We start from the raw sequence: 19,440 nt of genomic DNA, 5'->3' as shown, positions 1-19,440 counted from the left end.
AGGATGGGTTGCACCGCTCAATTTGAGCTGGGGCCTGACTTCCCGAGGGGCATGTTGAGCTGCCTGACACAGGTCTTGGCTCGCCCCCTGCCCTCTCCTTTCCCTTGCGGGAGGTCGGAGATCTTCCCCTCAAAGTCTTTTTTGGCTTCTTAACCGGTGCCAGCTTGTGGACAGTGCCAGCGGAGTCGGCCACGGTGCTCAGTGCGGAGTTGGACCACTGCTCCAGTGCCAAAGTGAGTGCCAACCCCATTAGGAGCTCTTTCGGACAGATATCACACTCCTTCTTCGTCCTAGGTTTAAAGGACTTGCAGATATGGCACTTGTCACTTATGTGCCCCTTGCCTAAGCACCTTAGGCAGCTGGTATGTGGATCACTAATGGGCATAGGCCATTCACAGTGATCGCAGGGCTTAAAGCCTAGGGATCAGGGCTTAAAGGCTGGGTCCCGTTCGGGACTAACAGAGTTTGAGACTACTACTAAGGGTAACTAAGAAAACTACCAACTATGTATACCTATTTTATAGGATTTCAAAGTTCGCAAGAACAGAGAAGGAATCAATGCTAGCCAAAGCAGCAGACATTCCAGCACTGTCACTGATGACAAGAAGGAACTGAGGATGGGGTGAGTTGGCAGACCCCTTATACCACACCATGCGGGTGCCATTCCAAAAGGTGCCAGAGCTGGTTCCCTACGGATATTGCTGAGGGAAAAACTTCTGGCACCGGTGCACGTGGTGAGCACACACACCTAATATGGAATGGACATGAGCAAGCACTTGACGAAGAATCTGTGTTCCCAAAGGGTCTTATTCTTTCAAATCTGATTTTTTTGACTATTAGCCTTTTGTTTCCAATTGGCCAGAGCAGAGATTAACACACACGTCTAGGCGGTTTACATGGTCAAGAACATTCAATATGCAGCATTTTTTTGTTTTGTTTTTAGACGCTGTGATGCATGGATAGAATGGGTTAAACATCCTGCAAAATAAATAACCCTCAAAAGACATGGAGGAATAATGTTTGTGTTTTTGTGTATTTACATATGTATGAGTAGGGTCAACAATGTAATCAACAATCCCTGTCTATGCTGTATTCTGATAATTCAGAGGTCAAAAGAACATCCTATAATTTAAATGAATTGTAAACAAGGGATATCTCAGTATTCATCTCTCTTTGAAATGTACTGTGAATGGTGGAGGAACAAGCAAATGGCTTTATGTTAATTCATATAGCTAAGTACCAGTGATGGACCTTCTTCAAAGTTATCCTAATTACCCTGAGGAACTCCAACTTGTCAAAAGACATGATGTATACAAGATCCTTGAGTCCTGACTCTGTCATCTCAGATCTGCGTAGGCTTCATCAGGGGAAGTTTGAGTCGCAAGACTGAGATCCCAGTTATGCTGCATGATAGACCCAGGCCAGTAGGGTAGAGCAGAGTAGTCGAAGGCAGATATACTGGCCAGTGGATAACCAGTTTTCTGTTCCCTGACCAGAGCAGGGTCTGCACCAAGCTAATGAGAACACCTGATTCCAATTAACTTGCAAAGAGTCAGGTGAGGCCGTTAAGCTAATGTGAACACCTGACTAATTAGGCCCCTCTGATACTATAAAAGGGCTCACTCCAGACAGGCTGAGGAGAGCCAGAGGAGAGGAAGTGAGGCTGAAGGACTAGATAATGAAGACACCCTCAAGCCCCTGGAAAGGGAGCCCTAAGGTAAGGGTGACGAAGCATTAAGAGACAGAAGCAGGGGAGCTGTGGGGAAGTGGCCCAGAGAAATGTAGCAGCTCTGGTGGTGAAAGGTCAGCTTCCAACATTTTCTGCCATTAAGGTCCCTGGGCTGCAACGCGGAGTAGAGGGTGGGCCTGGGTTTCCCCCAACATGTCACTACAGAAACACCTCCGGGGGGTGGGATACAGGCCCCTGTCAGTACAGGAGGCTAAGCTGTTCTGGAATAAGCATGTAGGGACAACAGAAACTGTGGGAGTTCTCTCACCAACCTCCTTGCTGGCTTATGATGAAAAGGGCTCAGTAGGCTGTAACCCTGGCCCTAGAGAGAGAAGGGCTACGTGAAGGGTTGCAGGGTCTCTGAAGCTAGCACAGGGGTAGGCAACCTATGGCATGAGTGCCAAAAGCGGCACGCAAGCTGATTTTCAGTGGCACTCATACTGTCCGGGTCCTGGCCACCAGTCCAGGGGGCTCTGCATTTTAATTTAATTTTAAATGAAGCTTCTTAAACATTTTAAAAACCTTATTTACTTAACATACAACCATAGTTTAGTTATATATTATAGACTTATAGAAAGAGACCTTCTAAAAATGTTAAAATGTATTATTGGCATGCAAAACCTTAAATTAGAGTGAATAAATGAAGACTCAGCACACCACTTCTGAAAGGTTGCCAACCCCTGAGCTAGCATAAACTGTCTGGAAGTGTGGGACCCACGGGGACAAGGCTGGAGCTCTGCCACAGCTGGTACACCCTGAATTTGATCATTGGACTATGACCTATGAACTGAATTCTAAAGGAACTCTTTGCAACTACAAAGCTCACCATCTCTGATATGAATCGAAACCTCAATGGACTGAACTCATACCTGTATGTTTATTGATCTTTTAACCATACTCTCTCTTTTTAAATAAAATTTAGTTTAGTTAATAAGCCTTGGCTGTAGCGTGTATTTGGGTAAGAGCTGAAACATTCATTAACCTGGAGGTTATGTGTGTGGTCCTTTGGGATTGGTGGAACCTTTTCTTTTATATGATGAAATAAGATTTACAGAAATTTTCATCATATTTGATGTGGGTACACAGATGGAGGTCTGAGGCTAGATCACTGTGTTGTTTGGACTTCTGAGCAACAAGTAAGGTAATAAAGAAGATGTTTTATGCTGTCTTGGTGAATCTAAGTATTGGAATATCCACCAGGTTTATGGGAATTGTCTGCCCCATTCTTTGCAGTTCACCCTAATTGAGTGACTACAGCTGGCTCCCCACTAGGTCACAGAAGCATTATAGGTTAAACAAACTGTGTGGTGGCAGATGCGGGATGAATTTGATGCTTGCGTCTTTAAATATCTCAATTCACACTGGTGGTTCAGACTCAGGAACAACTAAGGCGACTGAATGCTTCCACTTTTGTCTTATCTTTAAAAGTCCCACAAGACCCAGTGTCCAACAGCAAAACAAAATCTAATTTTATTTCTATTCGTCATGTATAAATTACAGAGATTATGAAACTATGTACACGGTTTAATATCAGCTCTGTGCCATGTTTCTGGAGAATTACTTATGGTCATGGGGTTTTCAAAATCTGACTACATCCCCCTGACTAGGCACAAATCATTCAGACTAGACATCGAAAAAAATCTATTCATTTATTTTAGACATACTCCATTTGCACAGCAAGGAGATGCCAGGTGAATCAGATCATTGGGGCTCTCCCTTTGCTTTCCTGACACTTTACAACTGAGGACAATACTAGTGGGGAAGAGCTGGATTCTCTACTGCTTATTCCGTTTCTAACCATATACTCTGATCTTGCATCCCTGCCCCAGCAGATTCTTCCCTATGTTACTACTCGGAGATGCTCATAGTGGCTCTGTGCACTGACCTTCACTTCTCAGGATTCCTGTTCCTCTGGTCACAAGATTGTTCTAGAAGTTTTCAATTTAATGTTATAGTACTATCAGCTATCAGCCATGCCACCAGGCTAAGAGCTAAAACAGGCCTACTAAAGGTAATACATTGGTATCGTTTTGCTTTCAGATCCCAGGTACATTATCTATTTAAATGGGAGAGCCTCCAGGGATGGCCCACAAAAGGCCTTAGTAAGATACCTTTGGAGACGCCTGAGGGTATGGCTACATTTGGAATTTCAAAGCGCTGCCCCGGCAGCGCTGCGGGAGCGCTGCTGCGGGAGCGCTGCCGCGGCAGCGCTTTGAAGTGTGAGCGTAGTCGGAGCGGCAGCGCTGCATGTAAACCACATCCCTTACGGGTGTAGCGTGCAGCGCTGGGAGCCGCGCTCCCAGCGCTGCTGCCCTGATTACACTGACGCTTTACAGCGCTGTATCTTGCAGCGCTCAGGGGAGTGTTTTTTCATACCCCAGTTGCAGCGCTGTAAAGTGTGAGTGTAGCCAAGGCCTAACAAACAAAACTGTATGGTAAATGTTGAGGGTCACTCTTTTTTGACGGCGGTGGGGGGGTTGGAGTGGAGAGTAGGCATGAAATCCTGGACTCACTGAAGTCAATAACAAACCTCTCATTGTCTTCAGTGGGACCAGGATTTCATCTCAGGTGCCAAAGGGCTTGCCTACACTTAAAATGCTCTAGTGGCACAGCTGCGCAGTTGTAGCACTTCACTGTAGACACTACCTACACTGAAGAAAGAGGTTCTCCTATGTGCATAGGTAATCCACCTTCTCAAGAGGCAGTAATTAGGTTAACAGAAGAATTCTTCCACTGACACAGTGCTGTCTACATGAGGACTTAGATTGGTTTAACAACGCCACTTGGGTTGTGGATTTTTCATACTCCTGACCAACATAGTTAAACTGATCTAATCTCTAGCATAGACCAGGCCTATGTTGTACCTAACCATTTGCTTGTACAAATGCACATTTTGCATGCACAATTAAGTATGCTCAACACTGCATACTTCGCAGGAAGAACTTGGATATCTATCTTTCTTTTGTAAATTGTCAGTGTCTGAGTTATTCTAAAACAGTTAATTTTCATGGGTAATTCTGAGAAAAGACAGATGTCATGACTAAGAGTAACTTGGCTGCTTTAAAAAGGCAAATAATCTTTTATGTTAAGAACTGGTTATTCTGCTTATTTACATCTATATCTGAGGTAATTTAGCTCTTTGTAACTTTGCACTATGACCAGGCGCATGTTGGACAGTACTCAGCAAATGAAGCAGGTCTTTGGTATCCTTTTTAATCATTCTGTGTGTCCCTAAGGCCTCGATAATGGCACATCATCCAAAACCTGCATTGAATAAGGACTGTTTTCTTTCTTTATGGGCTTTTCTGAAGTATTCATCGTAGTGCCTCGCAACCCTGAATACACTTACCCTCACAACTGAACTGCAAGACAGAGAGATTTTATTAACCCTGCTTTACAGATGCAGAATGGAGGTACAGAAATTTAGTGACCTTTGAAGTGTAGTGCCTCTAGGGCAGGGGTAAACAATAGGTGGCCTGCGGGAGAAATCCAGACCGCCAGATACTTTTAAACGGACCCTGACATTTTTTTATTTACTTATTATTGTTTTTATTATTTTCTCTGGAGTCTGGACCTTGACCGAGAAATGTAGACCTTAGCAAAAACTAATTTACTACCCACCCCTGCTCCAGAGTTTCTAGAGAACTCTTCTATTCCCATTATTCTCTTCTCCTCCTTCTTCCCTCCCCCTTTACTGCAGGAAGATAAAATCTGTCCCTTTGTACTGAAAGCCGTTCATGGCAGGAAAAGCTGACTCCTAGCACCTACGGTCAGTGTCATGAAGGGATGGATGCGAACCTTTAATTTAAAATAAAAGCCAAAGAAATAGACATTATACAAACAGAACATGAAATGGACAGCATAAATCCTGATTTTTCTGAACACATCTTAAATCTCTTTAGTTATTCTAAAGTCTTGCTTTCAAAATGTTTCATGAACAGAACATCTCCATCCTACCGTAAGTCTTATTTTACAGCAAAACTGCAGTCCTTATTTCCATAAGCAGACCCGCTGGGCTAAATTCATGCCTAGTGTAATGCCACTGAAGTCAATGGAGTTGGACACCAGGGAAGGATTTGGCCCATTGAGTTAAGAGGTAATATTCCCTTGAGTGAGAACTTCAGTGGCAGGACCCAAATGATGCCAGATGTTTGTAACTCCAGTGACTTCCCTGGGGAGGCTTCTGATTTACATGCATTTGAAAGTACATGTAGGCCCAAGAAGAACATCGCATTGGCTTCCAGGAAACCCTTATTTACAAAGCTGCAGAAACAACTTCTTTTTTTAAACTTTCATTTCATAAAGTATTTTGGCTGCTTTGTTGTTCTTCATGGTGTCTGAATTTCAGTCAGCTGAATATGGAGAACTCAGCTAAAAGAGAGGAATGAAAACATCAGCTTTAAGGAAATTCTTGCTGCATATAAAAATGAAACAAACAAGCCACAATTTGCTCAAATTACTTTCAGTGACAAACACACACTTACAGTGCAAACAAAGCCCTGACGTATGTAACGGTTCCCTACCCTAGCCACTTAAAGAGACACTAGGAGTTTAGGTTCAGACTCTAGAACTATACAGAGGGAGCTGCCCCACGCACTCACTCACACTCTGGGGAAATTAGGGGCTTGTTTACATGGAGACTTAGTATGTGGCAAGCTGAGAAGTGGATATATAGCACTTGCTGTGCACTAACTCACCACATGGACTCTGCTACTGTACACTAAAAGTTCCCTCCTGCCATACCCTGCGTGGTTGTCTTCACGTACAGCGCCCCAGCTGCAGCTGCGCTGCTGTAGTGCTTTAGTGAAGATGCTACTAAGCCGATGGTGATGGGAGAGCTTCAAATCACACCAGCCAGGTTTGGTCCCCAAATATTTAAACCAGGATAAGAAATGTAAGAACCTCTCCTGCTTTGGGTGCAACTTGAGGCTGAGCTGCCTCATGTTCTGCACCAAGCTCTGAATGCAGTTCTTTGCAGGCAAGGAAAATAGAAAATTATTTTAAAATCTGTAATGTAATTTGTACATTTGTAATGTAATTTGTAATGTAACTTAAGTCTCTAAATGGACTTTTAATGAATGTTTTATATTTGTTTAGTTAAGACATTCCAGTTCACCTTTAACATCCCTGAGACAGAGTCATCTACACCATGCAGATGAAGCAGTCATTTTCATAAGTACAAAGTATCTGTAAAATGCTACCAAATCAGAAATGGCAACTACATAAAATGCATGGTAATTGGTGAATCAAGCCCTCTGTTATCTGTAAAATTGGTACAATACTTACATACAGTTATGGGTGTTGAAGCTTAAATTAATGTGTGTACAGAAATTGGAGATCCTTGCATGGAATTTTGAGATCCCTGCATTGCAATGTTCTAAGATACAAAGTTCATAGTACAATGGTTACCATGAAAAAGACAACATTTTGTACCATACTGAAGAATTCTTCTGCATTTAGAATAGGAAAGAACTGAATGGGAACTGCAGGCAAGTGCTGACCTTTTAATGGTTACAACTTTACTCTCACCCTTTTGCACTGCAAAAGAAGCCTTTCTCGCCATTCTCTCCACAAAGCAGACCTCATTTGCTTAGTGGTAAATTATGAATGAAAAAAATTGCAACATACAGCAGTTTCAATTACTGTGGGACTCAGGTGTTCTCTCAGCACAGCATAAACACTTGGAGACATGGGAAGAAGATCTGATGGAGAATGTGGATCTGTGGAATCATATAGGCTTAAAAGAAACACAAATAAAATAAATAACCTTAAAGATTATTAGGAAATAATGGGAAGAAACCCCTTTGCTACTTAATGCATCAATAAGGGATGCTGACATGGAAATAATCATTCCATGGTAGATCTGTGTTTGGGTAACACTGATTTAGCAGCAAGTAGCCTGTGACAGAGCCAACTGCATGCTAATGTTCTATTAGCCAACAACATAATGAGAATACCTTGAAAAGATATAGCTGCTGGCACACACACAAACATGTTGTACACATTGTGCTACTCCAGGAGCACAAAGGTGCCCTAAACCTGGTTTAATTTGTTAATTCTGCCTGCATAGGGGGATCTTCCTGTGATCTAGAACTGCAGAGGAGCTCCTTCACCACTTTCTGGCCACTTCATGCTGAAGCTGTAGTCAGGGAAATAAAGGTAAAACCCAGCTACCATACACAAGATTCTGGGGGACATTAAAAGCTGGAACACATTAGAGGAGCCTAAAGGCTGCTCTAATTTATTTTGCATACCCTCCTGATGCATAGACAGCACCAGGACTGGGGGAGAAAAGGTGGTTTTTAAATCCCTCTTTACTTATTTCCCCAGACTTACACTGAGCACGCACTCCTTTGCCAGACCAGAGAATTGGGGCTCATATTTCTGTGTTGATATCACTAGGTATTTCCATGGGGAAAAAAATGGAATCAAAGAAACTGTGGGGTGAAGGGAGGTACACAGACTTAATGAAAAACATCCAAAGTGTAAAACAGCTCTTAGATTACTCACATTTTGGAGATTGGGATAAATACAGCAGGGACATAACCTTTGACCCCTCCTTCTGTAGGTCTTGAGACTAAAAAAGCATCAACATTAAGAAATTTTTTTAAAATGCCCTAAAGTTTCTATGCTTCTTATTTACTGAGATTTAATACAAATATTTTGAAAGCTGCAGAGCATAATGTATTGAAAGGGAAACATAACTATTTTTTTAATCATAAATGGGCAACAAGAACATGGGCAACAAGACAGGACTTGAATCTCCACAGACTTGCACACATAAGTAACTGGACTCACTTAAGAAGTTCCTTTGAAGTCATGAGGGGTACTGAAATGCATTATAGGCATGTGCTCAAGTCTATGCAGGTCTGGGCCTTTAGAAGCCAATCCTTCAAACATTTGCATTTAACTGAAACCTTTCATGAGAGGATAAAATAGGACTGTATTCATTCATAAGTAATTCTGACTACACTGGCAATTTTAGTCAATATATATTGCATGGGATCTGGAATTATAAGTTAGTATTGGCAAATAGCCCATGAGAGTAAGTCTCCTGAACCTCAAATGAGAGGTTCTTGGAACTGAAGATACAGCAAGTGACACTGCTACATAATTCTGGAAGCAGACAAATAAGTGGTCTTAGAAATAAAAATAAATGTCTGAAACATGGGCAAAGAAATGTAATTTGAAAGTAAATGTATTTTTGTAAATAATGAATTGAATAACTTCCTCTAATATGACTGCTTTCACAGAGATGTTTCTTAGCTTGTGCGTACCTAAGGGCTTGTCTACATTACCCGCTGGATCGATGGGCAGCGATTCATCCAGCGGAGATTGATTTATCACATCTAGTCTAGACGCAAGAAATCGGCCACCCCGTGATCTCCCATCGACTCCGGTACTCCACAAGGGCAAGAGGAGCAGGCGGAGTCGATAGGAGAGTGTCGGCTGTCAACATATCGCAGTGAAGACATCGTGGTGAGTTTATCTAAGTATGTCGACTTTAGCTACGTTATTCATAAGCTGATGTTGCATAACTTAGATCGATCCTCCCCCTAACCCCAGTGTAGACCCGCCTATGTGTCATTGTTATTATTTGTATTGCTGTACTACCTACAATTCATAGAGTAGAGTCCAACTATGCTAAGTGCTGAACAAACACACAACAAAAACACAGTCCCTCCCCCAAAAAGCTTACAATCTAAGTATACGACAAGAGACAACAGGTGGAAACAATAGGCAGATAGGGGGTGCATGAGAAAACAAGTACAGTTTTTATAAAGGCATTCCATAAAATGAGGTAATGTTTTCACAAGTAAACATTTTGTTTTGCTTAGAAAAAAGCTAATTTGCATATCATCTGATTTTAATGTTATTTTCCAAAAAGGATAAGTATAGACTATAGAGCCCAACCTTCATTTGGCTGACAGCTGTAGTATTTGCCAAAGGCTTTATCTTTGGGAATATCTGGATACAGATACTTCAGTGGATTTTCAGGAACATTGTCTGCCAAAATCACTTTGTAATCTCGCAAAATGTCAGCAAATGGCAGCGCAGTTAAACGACCTTTATTATAGGGTTCCACTGAGTGGAACCTTACTTCTCCTGTAAAGAGACAAAGGCAATATAATTGTGAATAGGCAAAGAGGTCAACAGTCATAATCAGCTACACATTTCACCTATCATTTATAGTTTAGGTTGCCTTGAATTTTACACTTTTAAGCTGCACTTACCATTTTCTGACGGGTCCACCCAGGTAAAGGTAATTCCTCCCAGATTGCTTTCACTAAACCTTAATAAAAATGTTCCAGGCATTTTGTCCCTGAGCAAAACTCGTTCTTTCTCCTTGCTTACAAATCCCATTATATACCTGCAAGTATAAGAAAATCATGGCTTTCCTTACAAAGTAATTACAGTATCCTTTCTGTGGCATTCATTTCCCAACTTTTATCTTGCAATGTCAGATAAGCACCAATCAAGTCAAAGGCTGGTTTTATAGGGCCCACTGCTATAGACCTCACAAAGGCCCCACATGACGTTAGTGGGAGTTTTATCTCCACAGGAACACAGCATGGGCCCCCATCACAGTGTGGAGCATGACAAAATGTATCATATTACTTGCCTGTAAACTAACTGAGTCCATAAAGGAGAAATCTAAAATCCACTTTGAATAGTTTCAGGAGAGTTTTCTTCAGGTTACAAATAAATGCAAACAATATGGCATACTTGGAGATTTTAAGCCTTTGGAAATTCCCTTCTTTAATGCTGAATGTAGACTTAATAAAAAGAAGGGACAAATGAGATAAACATGTTATGTTAATGGACAGTTGCCAGTATATTGCTCACCCGTCAATCCAAAGAGGAAGAATGTGTTTTTTAATTAGGTCCAGTATTGCTTCGAGCCATACCCAAAAGGTAAATGACTTTCCAGGTAAATGTTCCTATTGGTAAAACAAACAAACAAATAAAAAGATAATTTCAACTACATCTTTAACACAGTATCAATGCTGCATGTTCCTGTCATTTTCACAGGAATAGTTCTAGTTTCTATTTATGTGAGAATGATAGAGAAATATATTAAAAGCAGCAATTCAAATCTTACTATCTTGTGTAAAAACAAAATATCTATGATTTGCTTTTCAAGATTTTTAGAGGAAGTGCTTCATTTTACATTCTTTATTTAGAATAATTAATGTTTATATTACATTTCTCCCTCCCTATGAAACTACAGCTTGAGAGCACAGAACACAGCTATTTCCTTCCAAGAATCTTCAAATATTACAAATATTTTAAATAATGCATTCATATTAAAGATGCATTAGATTTACTTTCCATACTCAGTATTTTTATCTGATTCTGACCAAAGTATTTAGATGTATTGATTTACAGCCAATCAGTTCTTGAAGTATCTTTGTTTTAGTTCACAAATGAGCATTTGGAGTAATTTAACTTTTTAAAACAATTTTAGGGTCTGGCTCCTATCAGTGATTATGGTTTCTTAAGTCAGCTGTAAGCTAACTGGAATGGTCAAAGAAGATTCAGACAAAACTACCGACTAATGGTCAAGCCATTAATTTTCTAGAGATGGCCCGTATGTGCCAATTTAAACTGCATCGCCATTAAAATATCTTCTATTAAAAAATAGTTCAGTTTCAACAACTTTAGGACAGGTCATTCTGTGGAGTAAATGGTGACCCACTGTGGTTTAGGGCATGAACTTCTCCCAGCCAGATTTAACCATTAGGGTCCTTTTTGCTTCTTTCCACTAAGCAGCATTTTAGAATTTAATTTAAGTGTGCTAGGCCTGGAAATCCTGACATAGGGCAGCTCAGGATGGGGCCAATCTTGATTTCAGACATGTCAAGTGGGAGGTTTGTCAGTGATGTTAAAGGGGCAAAATTAAGCCTGCAAGCAGGCGCTCAAAGGAAAAAAGAATATTTTAATTTTTTTTACAATCATACCTTGCAGAACTTTGCCCAGGACAGTTGATAATCAGTGTAACTAATTTGTTGCCCTAAAATTTAAAAAGAAATATTAGTCCCTTTGTCTGAAGTTCCTGAAATAGGTTCATTTGTGATATTTGAATATTAAAGCATTTACACTGTACATGACATTTAACAGAACAACATGACTACAAGCAAAGTTTCTCTATAGGTGGACTTGCAATGTAAACGTTACAGCAATGCTTTGAAGCAACTTGGGACTTCTGTTCTATATCAACTTAAACACAGAGTTCCACTTTTTAATCAGAGTTTGCTGCTCATGGGCTTCACTTTATCTGAGACTTTTCTGTTCAAATTTCTAATAAGAAAATCTTTTATGATACATATGTCCCTACCAATTTATTATTCTGTAAATGCTAGCAGAGAATAAATATAGTACTCTTAGAGTAACATCACTTAACATGTAGTTATTAGTCGTATTGTTTCAAATCTTTAATGTCTAAATAAGAAATCATGAATCTTCTGTGAAATAAAACCAACCTCATTCTAACTTTTTTTTTCTTCTAGTTACTGAGATACAAGAGGAGGGAGATCTTGTTTAGTCAGGGAATGGCACTCAGAAATTGCACCAGGTCCCAGACATTTATCCAGTAATAGGCTAGATCATTTGTTTGGGGAAGGAGTGGGAGCTGGGAGGGGAGATCTTTCAGCCTGATCATCTTGCAGAAGAAGGATTCAGGTACAGACACAATCCCTGGGGGAATGCAAACATGTCCTTCCCTCAGTTTTTTTTTTCTATTGTACTTATGATTCCCCTTGTTGTGGCTGCAGGTCTTTTGCATTCTCATTCCTAATCTCTTCCCTCAAATTTTATTGTGGTTGCAGCTCTGGATCCCAGCCCTGGAAGAGGCTGACTATGTGCACATTAGACATGCACAACTGCATCTCTCTCCAACCTGCACCACCATCACTTCACTGCAGGAAGTGGCTCTAATCTGGATGTTCCCTCCTCCTGTACAACAAGCTATTGAAAAAAGTGGTTTCATTCTCCTAGACAAATTGCCTTCCCCTCCCAATCCTCCTGCAGCAGCCTTCCCCAAACCATTAGCAGCTGCTTTAATCCCCTTTGCTGCACCTCAGAAGTATCCTCCTGTCAAATATAGAGGGAAGGGTGCATAAAATTCCTCCTTGGCAGCTGTACTGAATCACCTTACCTGTAAGGGGTTAAGCAGTTCAAATAACCTAGTTGGCACTGGACCAGAAGGACCAATGAGGAAAGAAGATACTTTCAAATCTAGGGGGAAGGATTTGTTGTTTGTTCCCTCTCTGGATGGAGGGAGAAGTCAAGTGAGTATAATATCTCCTAAAAATATACCTGGAATAATCCATCTAAAACAACAGAAATTGTTAAGTAGGGCAAGGAAATGCATTAGGTTATCTTTTGTTTTGGTTTGTGAATTTTTCTGTGCTACAGAGGTAGTTTTATTCCTGTTTTTGTAACTATGAAGCTGAGCCCAGAAGGGAATTCTCTGTGTTTTAAATCTTTTTTTGCCTTGTAAAGTTACCTTCCATCTTGATTTTGCAGATGTGATTCTTTTACTTTATGAATAAAGTTCTTTTAAGAACCTGATTGATTTTTAGTGTCCTGAAGACAAAGGGTCTGGTCTGTGCTCACATTGCTAAGCCAATTGGTTGGTATATTATTCTTAAGCCTCCCCAGGAAAGGTGGTGAAGGGCTTGGGGGGGGGATATTTTGGGAGGATAGGGATTCCAAGTGACCTTTTCCTGAATTTTTGTGTAAATCACTTGATGGTGGCAGCAATACCGTCCAAGGATAAGGAAAAGAATTTGTGCCTTGGGGAAGTTTTAACCTAAGCTGGTAGAAAATAAATTTAGGGGGTCTTTCTTGTGGATCCCCACATCTGTACCCCAGAGTTCAGAGTGTGTATGGGGGGGGGAAATCCTGACAGCTCCCCACCTCAACCTCCACCAAAACTAAAATCTAGCTAAGGAGCCCCCTGTGTTTTGTCAACATCTTTTCTTCCCTCCCTCCATCAAAAAGGGCAATCAGTTCAATCAATATCCACCTGACTGACATTAGAAGGAACAGCCTCTCCACCTTTTAACCACAAATAAATCTACCAGCCTCCTCCAAAGCCTGAATCTCCCTTCAGGAGGACAGGTAGTGACAACCTTCAAGTGACCATCCTGCTACTAGAAGGCTTACTAGGACTTAACTATTACAATTCCTGCCTACAGAGACCCCCCCGTCCTCCTGCTTCATCAGCAGAGCAGGAGTGATCCCTCTTTGCCTTCAGAAGACAAGTGACCCAGAAGATAAAAGGTGTGTATATGTGTGTGTGTGTGTGTGTGTGTGTGTGTATATATGTATATATATATATGTATTTTTTTTTAAACAGACCAAGATTGCTCTTTCATTTCATAATAGGTTGACAGCTCTTTAACAAAGCTTACCATAGTTTGTTGCAACTATGACACCCTTTTGCTTTGCCTTACGGTCTGAAAGTTCACAAGCTGAGGCACTTTTTGTCATGAATAAGGGGAAACATACTTTTTTTACTTTGAAAGTATTAACAAACAATTGGCAATGCTAAGTTGAGTGGCGGAGGTGGTTGTGTTACTGAAAAGTGATGTCATCTGTGGCAATAGCACATGAGACCACAAAGGGGAGGAAGGCAAACTGTGTGTTTACAAACTAGTTTAGAACTAGCGAACAATGTGGGGGAAGAAGGGTGGTGGTGGAGGAGGGGATTTGGGGCATGAATTCTGACCTCTAACCTGCAAGTGGGCAGATCGTGGCCTGTCATGTGTAATATTTAGAAGTAAATGGAAACTGAACCGCTATCATAGTTTTATGGTTCTTACCTATAAGTTTCTCTGCCAGCATATTGAGCTGCTCAGAATTGAGTCCACGACCAACATAAGATGAAAATTGCCAGCTCAGTACTTCTAAGAGTTGACTCAGAGTGGCAGTAGGAGGATTGTTAAAGAAACCCAGGTTCTGCAATAGAATTCATGCTTTGTTTATACATTGGTAGCCACTTTGAAAAACATTAGATGTTTCAAACTGCAAAGAGGAAGTCAGATGCGCCTTAGTTTTGATAGCAGCACTTTCTTCTGAGACTAACAATGCTAACTATTGAAAAGCTGACCAATAAGAGCAGGTGTTCTCAGAAGACAATTTCCATCTGGGGCAAACACAACTTCAGTGTGCCAAGTCTATTAACTAACCCTTTAGACCGGTGGTTCTCAAACTTGTTCTGCTGCTTGTGCAGGGAAAGCCCCTGGCAGGCCGGGATGGGTTTTTTTACCTGCCGCATCTGCAGGTTTGGCCGATCGCGGCTCCCAGTGGCCCCGGTTCGCTGCTCCAGGCCAAGAGGAGCTGCTGGTACTGGCTCAGGCCCAGCCTGCCAGGGGCTTTCCCCGCACAAGCGGTGGAACAAGTTTGGGAACCACTGCTTTAGACACCCTGTATAGCAATACGTTAAATTCTTTTTATAGCCTGGCTGATAGATTCCCCCACCCCACCATTTAAATCCTTTAATCTAGAACAGACTAATGACTGTGCTCAGAAGATTTAGGTTAAGAGTTTTTTGGGGGGTTAAAATTGATATCTAGAGGGACTGTCATTTGGGCTGCCATTCTTGCTGGCATTCGGACACATCCTTTCTTGCATACTCTCTTCTCACAACATCTACAGACAACCACCAAACCCTGACTGAAAAACCAGAGGAATTTCTCATTCAGAGCTACTATTAGAGCTATTCCACAATGCAGTAGAAGTAATGCTGGTAAAGGTAATTGATGTGACTAACTTAGCAGTTTGTGCTGAGCCTCCCACAGACTGAGAATCTCCCTGAAGTTGGGGCTACTAGCAGGTGGTACCAGTCCACTTACTAATAATGTTCTAATTTAATAAAAGTACTAACTCCTGTGAAATAAGTGAGGGAAAACTGTATTTAATACAGTACAGAAACTCTTATGTATCCAATTTGACAGACTGATGTTCAAGCTGTGATGCTCAAGCTGTGAGTTACATATGGCAATGAATTAATCTGAATAATGAAAGCTTTTATATAAAACGTGAGTATATATTAATCACAGGCATGGATAATTTTTTCAAGTGAAGTTACTGTTTGTGAATGCTATAGGTTGATGGTATTTAGTACAAGGCAATCTTCTAAGATGTTCCATATACTCACAAATTAGGAACAGGGCAAGAAACAGGAGTACAAGACTTCCAAGTACACCCCTTCAATTTGCCCCAGAGAAACCACATCAAGAGAGTGAAAGGGTAAGTAAATCTACAAGCCCATTCCATCCCTGGTCTCTTTACCAAGACTACCAACATGCCAGATGAGAGTGTTTATTCTGTGATGATGATATTTGTCCACTAAGAACTATGTATGGTGCGCAGCAGAGTGGGGTCCTAGTACATGCCGGGGGCTCCTAGGCACTATGATAATACAAATCAGTAATAAATAGATTGGAAAGTTCCAATAAGTCATTTCACACAGACCAAAAACCAGCAGTCAAATGGTAACAGGCCAGTACTGACTGAAAACTATCTTACATTTGGTCTGATAATCTGGAGGTAAAAAAGGCACCGTATCTCGATCCAAAGACCCATTCAATCCTCTTATTATAATAATAATACGATTAACATTATGTAATGTGATTTACAGCTAATTTGCAATATAGCGTGTGTGTGTGTGTGTGTGTGTGTGTGTGTGTGCAGGAAAAAAGGCCAGATTTCCTAGAAGTATAAGATCTGGGGAAAAAAAAATCTTTCTGCTGATACATTTGTTTGACAAGTGCAGAACTAGAAACTTGAAATATACAGAAAATTAATATTTGATTTGAAAACCTACCTGAGAATCCTTAGACAACAAGTTGTACCAAATAATAGAAGCCCAAGCATTAGGTAACTGACTGACATTGGAAATCATCACCACAGGCAAAGAGCTTGTCTGGTGAAGAAGACAAAAGTATGTGAACGTTACAGAGTGTTGCATACAAGGCATTCATTGGGGAATGTATTAATCTGATAGCATGTGTTGGTTTTTTTAATTAGCGTAATAGTTTTGGAGTACTGGAAACTGTAATAGTCTCAATATCACCTCTTCATCTTTTGGCATGTTGCTGGGGTGCTGTTGCTGGCTAACAGTTGGTCTGTGAACCCAAGGGATGGGCCCCCAAATGTCTAGAGAATATTAGTCTCAGAGCTCAGCTATATGTGCTGGACTCCGCAGTGACCCAGGTGGCTGGCTGTAGCTGTGGCCAGGGGCTGCCTGTGCAGCTCTTTCATACAGCTGATAAAAGTATAGCTGCCAACAGCCAGTTATCTGTCTGGTAGGAAGGGGACTAGGGTATCTCTAGCACTGTTGGAGACCTGTAGGGCTCATTCACCACTTGTAGGCATCATAGTGTGGCTGATGTCAGGAAGACCTGCAGTCATGTGTTTCATGGGCCCCTAAAACTTCCTCTTGCCATATGATAGATATATCTATCTATATATATTCTCAAAGCAGCATGCTGTGCTGTTCTATGGGGCAATCTAATCCTGCGTCTATTGAACTCAATGGGAATTTTGCCACTAACTTCATTGGGGGCAGGACTGTGCACTAAATTCTCTGCAGAACATCATATTTATGCTATACAAAGTGAAGTGTGCAGAGCCAATTAGAGTTAGCCAATTAGATGACTCAAAAGTTGCTGTACATCTATGTACTGTACATCTTCTATCTCAAACTCTTGTAAGTAATAGATATTTATTTGGCTTGAGGACAAATAATTGCTTATTCTTCCCCACATAAAAACAGTGAAAACACTCGCCTCCAAATCTATAGTTAGACCATACAGGGAGACCTGTGTTTCAAAGCTGATGGAGTGCAGCTCTTCAGTTACCATCTGAGGGCCCTGAGGAAGCAAACACATTATAAAACTGTGAACAAATTCGGCACTTAAAACTGGTTTTGGCAGCCTGACTACAACCAAACTGCAGAGAACACAACACTGAAAGAAAATATGTCAGTTGAATATACTGTATAAGCAGAGCCAGTGGAAAATCGAGGGGATTTTAAAAAAAATAATAATAAAAAAAATACAGTACCCTGACCTTAAGCTGGCTAAAACTTCAGCAGTTTTCTGAAGAAGCTAAGAAAACATTGTTAAAGGGATTGTTGCACTTTTAAAGACTGAAGTGAAAAATGAACAAAAGAAACTGTGCTTTTTGCGAGTTCTAGAGATAGCCTCAAACCTTAAGCAAACTGCTCACTTAGATTTCCTGTTGCCCAACAGCTCCTCCATATATTAGGCTAGATTGTGCAGTTTGCATAAAGAGCTGCATGGAGCCCCTCCGGCACCAGTAGCAGTACAGGGAGAGACTGTGCCTCAGGCATATCTCCCAGGGCTGCTCAGCACTCATGTGGGCAGGGGGTGCATGCACTGTTCTGTACCATTGAAAGGGATGGTGTATCTTGCTTTCTAGTGTGCTAGAGCCCACCTTCCTTTCCAGCTGATTTGCTCTGTGGAGGGGTTAAGGTCAAATCCCTGCTCACAGAGTGTATTTATAATTTTTTACAACCAAAAGTGAGACGAAAACCCAAATGCATGATGTCAACTTTATGCATCATCCAAAGCCATGAAAGGCACAGTTTCACTGGCTTTGCAGTTCACCTTCTAAGTTAAGGTTTGAATAAAAAGTTGCTCCCCCCCCCCCCCATGTGGCATAAACCACAGCTGCAGAACCTTCCAATCAATAGGCTTTCATGGACAATTACCTGGAATAGAAGAACTAACCAAGCATAGAATTAAAAACTGTCTCTGCCCTGGGCCAGATTTTTAAGGTATTCAGGCACCTAAAGGTGCAGATAGCTGCTTAGTGGGATTTTCAAAAGCACCTGACCCAGGGCCACCCAGGGGGGCGGGGCAAGTGGGACAATCTGCCCCAGGCCCCACAGGGGGTCCCCATGAGAATATAGTATTCTATAGTATTGCAACTTTTTTTTTTTATGGAATGGGCCCCTGAAATTGCTTTGCACTAGGCTCCCTGAATCCTCTTGAGAGATCTTATTTGCCTATTCTAGCTACTACACTCCTTTGCCTTCTCATTTTTTTCAGAACTTAGGATCAGCAGCAGTGTGGCACAAATAACAGCTAGAACAACCAAGCAGGATACTTGTGCTACCTCATTTCTGAATTCCTTTCTAGAGCCTCAGTATATTTTTTTGCAATTGCAGTTGCAGCATGGAACATTGACAATTGTCTCCATCTGTTAACTAAAATGCTTAACTCTAATTCCCCGTACAGGACTAGAACACTGATCATATGTGTTTTGAAGTGCAGATCTGAAAACCGTAACCACAGACATACTTGGAAAGCAAGTTCTGTGCTTATAAAAAGGCAGAAGTTGGTAGAAGTTTGGCATCTGTCACTGCATGCAGGGATCCACCAGCAGTTTTACTTAAACATTCCAAACTAGCTATATAGCTCCCATAATCCTACTGAAAGTAATAGTCTCCTCTTGCCTGCAGCAAATGGAAGTACCCAGCAGAAAAGATTTGAGGACAAGGAGCCACCAACAGGCTTGTACTATCACCTCAGAAAGTGGGGGCTAGCAGCAGCAGAGAGAATGCTAGCAAATTTGTGGCACGGCCAGATAAGCCACACACAGGAGTAAGAACAGAAGTAACAGCATGGCTAAATCAGAAGGATCTTCACATAGAATCACTGTCTCTGTACTGT

The 19,440-nt window shown here is 41.3% G+C and overlaps 1 protein-coding gene across 4 annotated transcripts in view; it reads right to left on the bottom strand.

The window, feature by feature from the left end:
* Positions 1-3,973: 3,973 nt before the first annotated feature.
* Positions 3,974-19,440, bottom strand: part of STAT4 (signal transducer and activator of transcription 4) — a 67,541-nt gene continuing 52,074 nt past the window's right edge. Inside the window, exons 15-24 of one of the 4 annotated variants that reach the window (XR_007776508.1) lie at positions 17,530-17,613; positions 16,566-16,664; positions 14,560-14,695; positions 11,692-11,744; positions 10,577-10,671; positions 9,964-10,100; positions 9,644-9,835; positions 8,240-8,306; positions 7,016-7,466; positions 3,974-6,100 (exon numbers count right to left, since the gene is read on the bottom strand). Coding sequence is in view for 3 of the 4 variants with exons in the window: in XM_050969512.1 (XP_050825469.1) it covers positions 6,074-6,100; positions 7,358-7,466; positions 8,240-8,306; positions 9,644-9,835; positions 9,964-10,100; positions 10,577-10,671; positions 11,692-11,744; positions 14,560-14,695; positions 16,566-16,664; positions 17,530-17,613 (999 nt within the window). In the remaining variant the exon portion in view is untranslated. Of the gene's footprint in view, positions 7,467-8,239; positions 8,307-9,643; positions 9,836-9,963; positions 10,101-10,576; positions 10,672-11,691; positions 11,745-14,559; positions 14,696-16,565; positions 16,665-17,529; positions 17,614-19,440 lie in introns of all 4 variants that reach the window. The other 3 variants (XM_050969512.1, XM_050969513.1, XM_050969514.1) reach the window with 3 other exon arrangements.

This window comes from Gopherus flavomarginatus, chromosome 10 (genome assembly GCF_025201925.1).
Source record: "Gopherus flavomarginatus isolate rGopFla2 chromosome 10, rGopFla2.mat.asm, whole genome shotgun sequence".
Classification (NCBI taxonomy): domain Eukaryota; kingdom Metazoa; phylum Chordata; order Testudines; family Testudinidae; genus Gopherus; species Gopherus flavomarginatus.
Note: the sequence above shows the minus strand (reverse complement) of the source record. Positions and strands in the feature narration are given on the sequence as shown.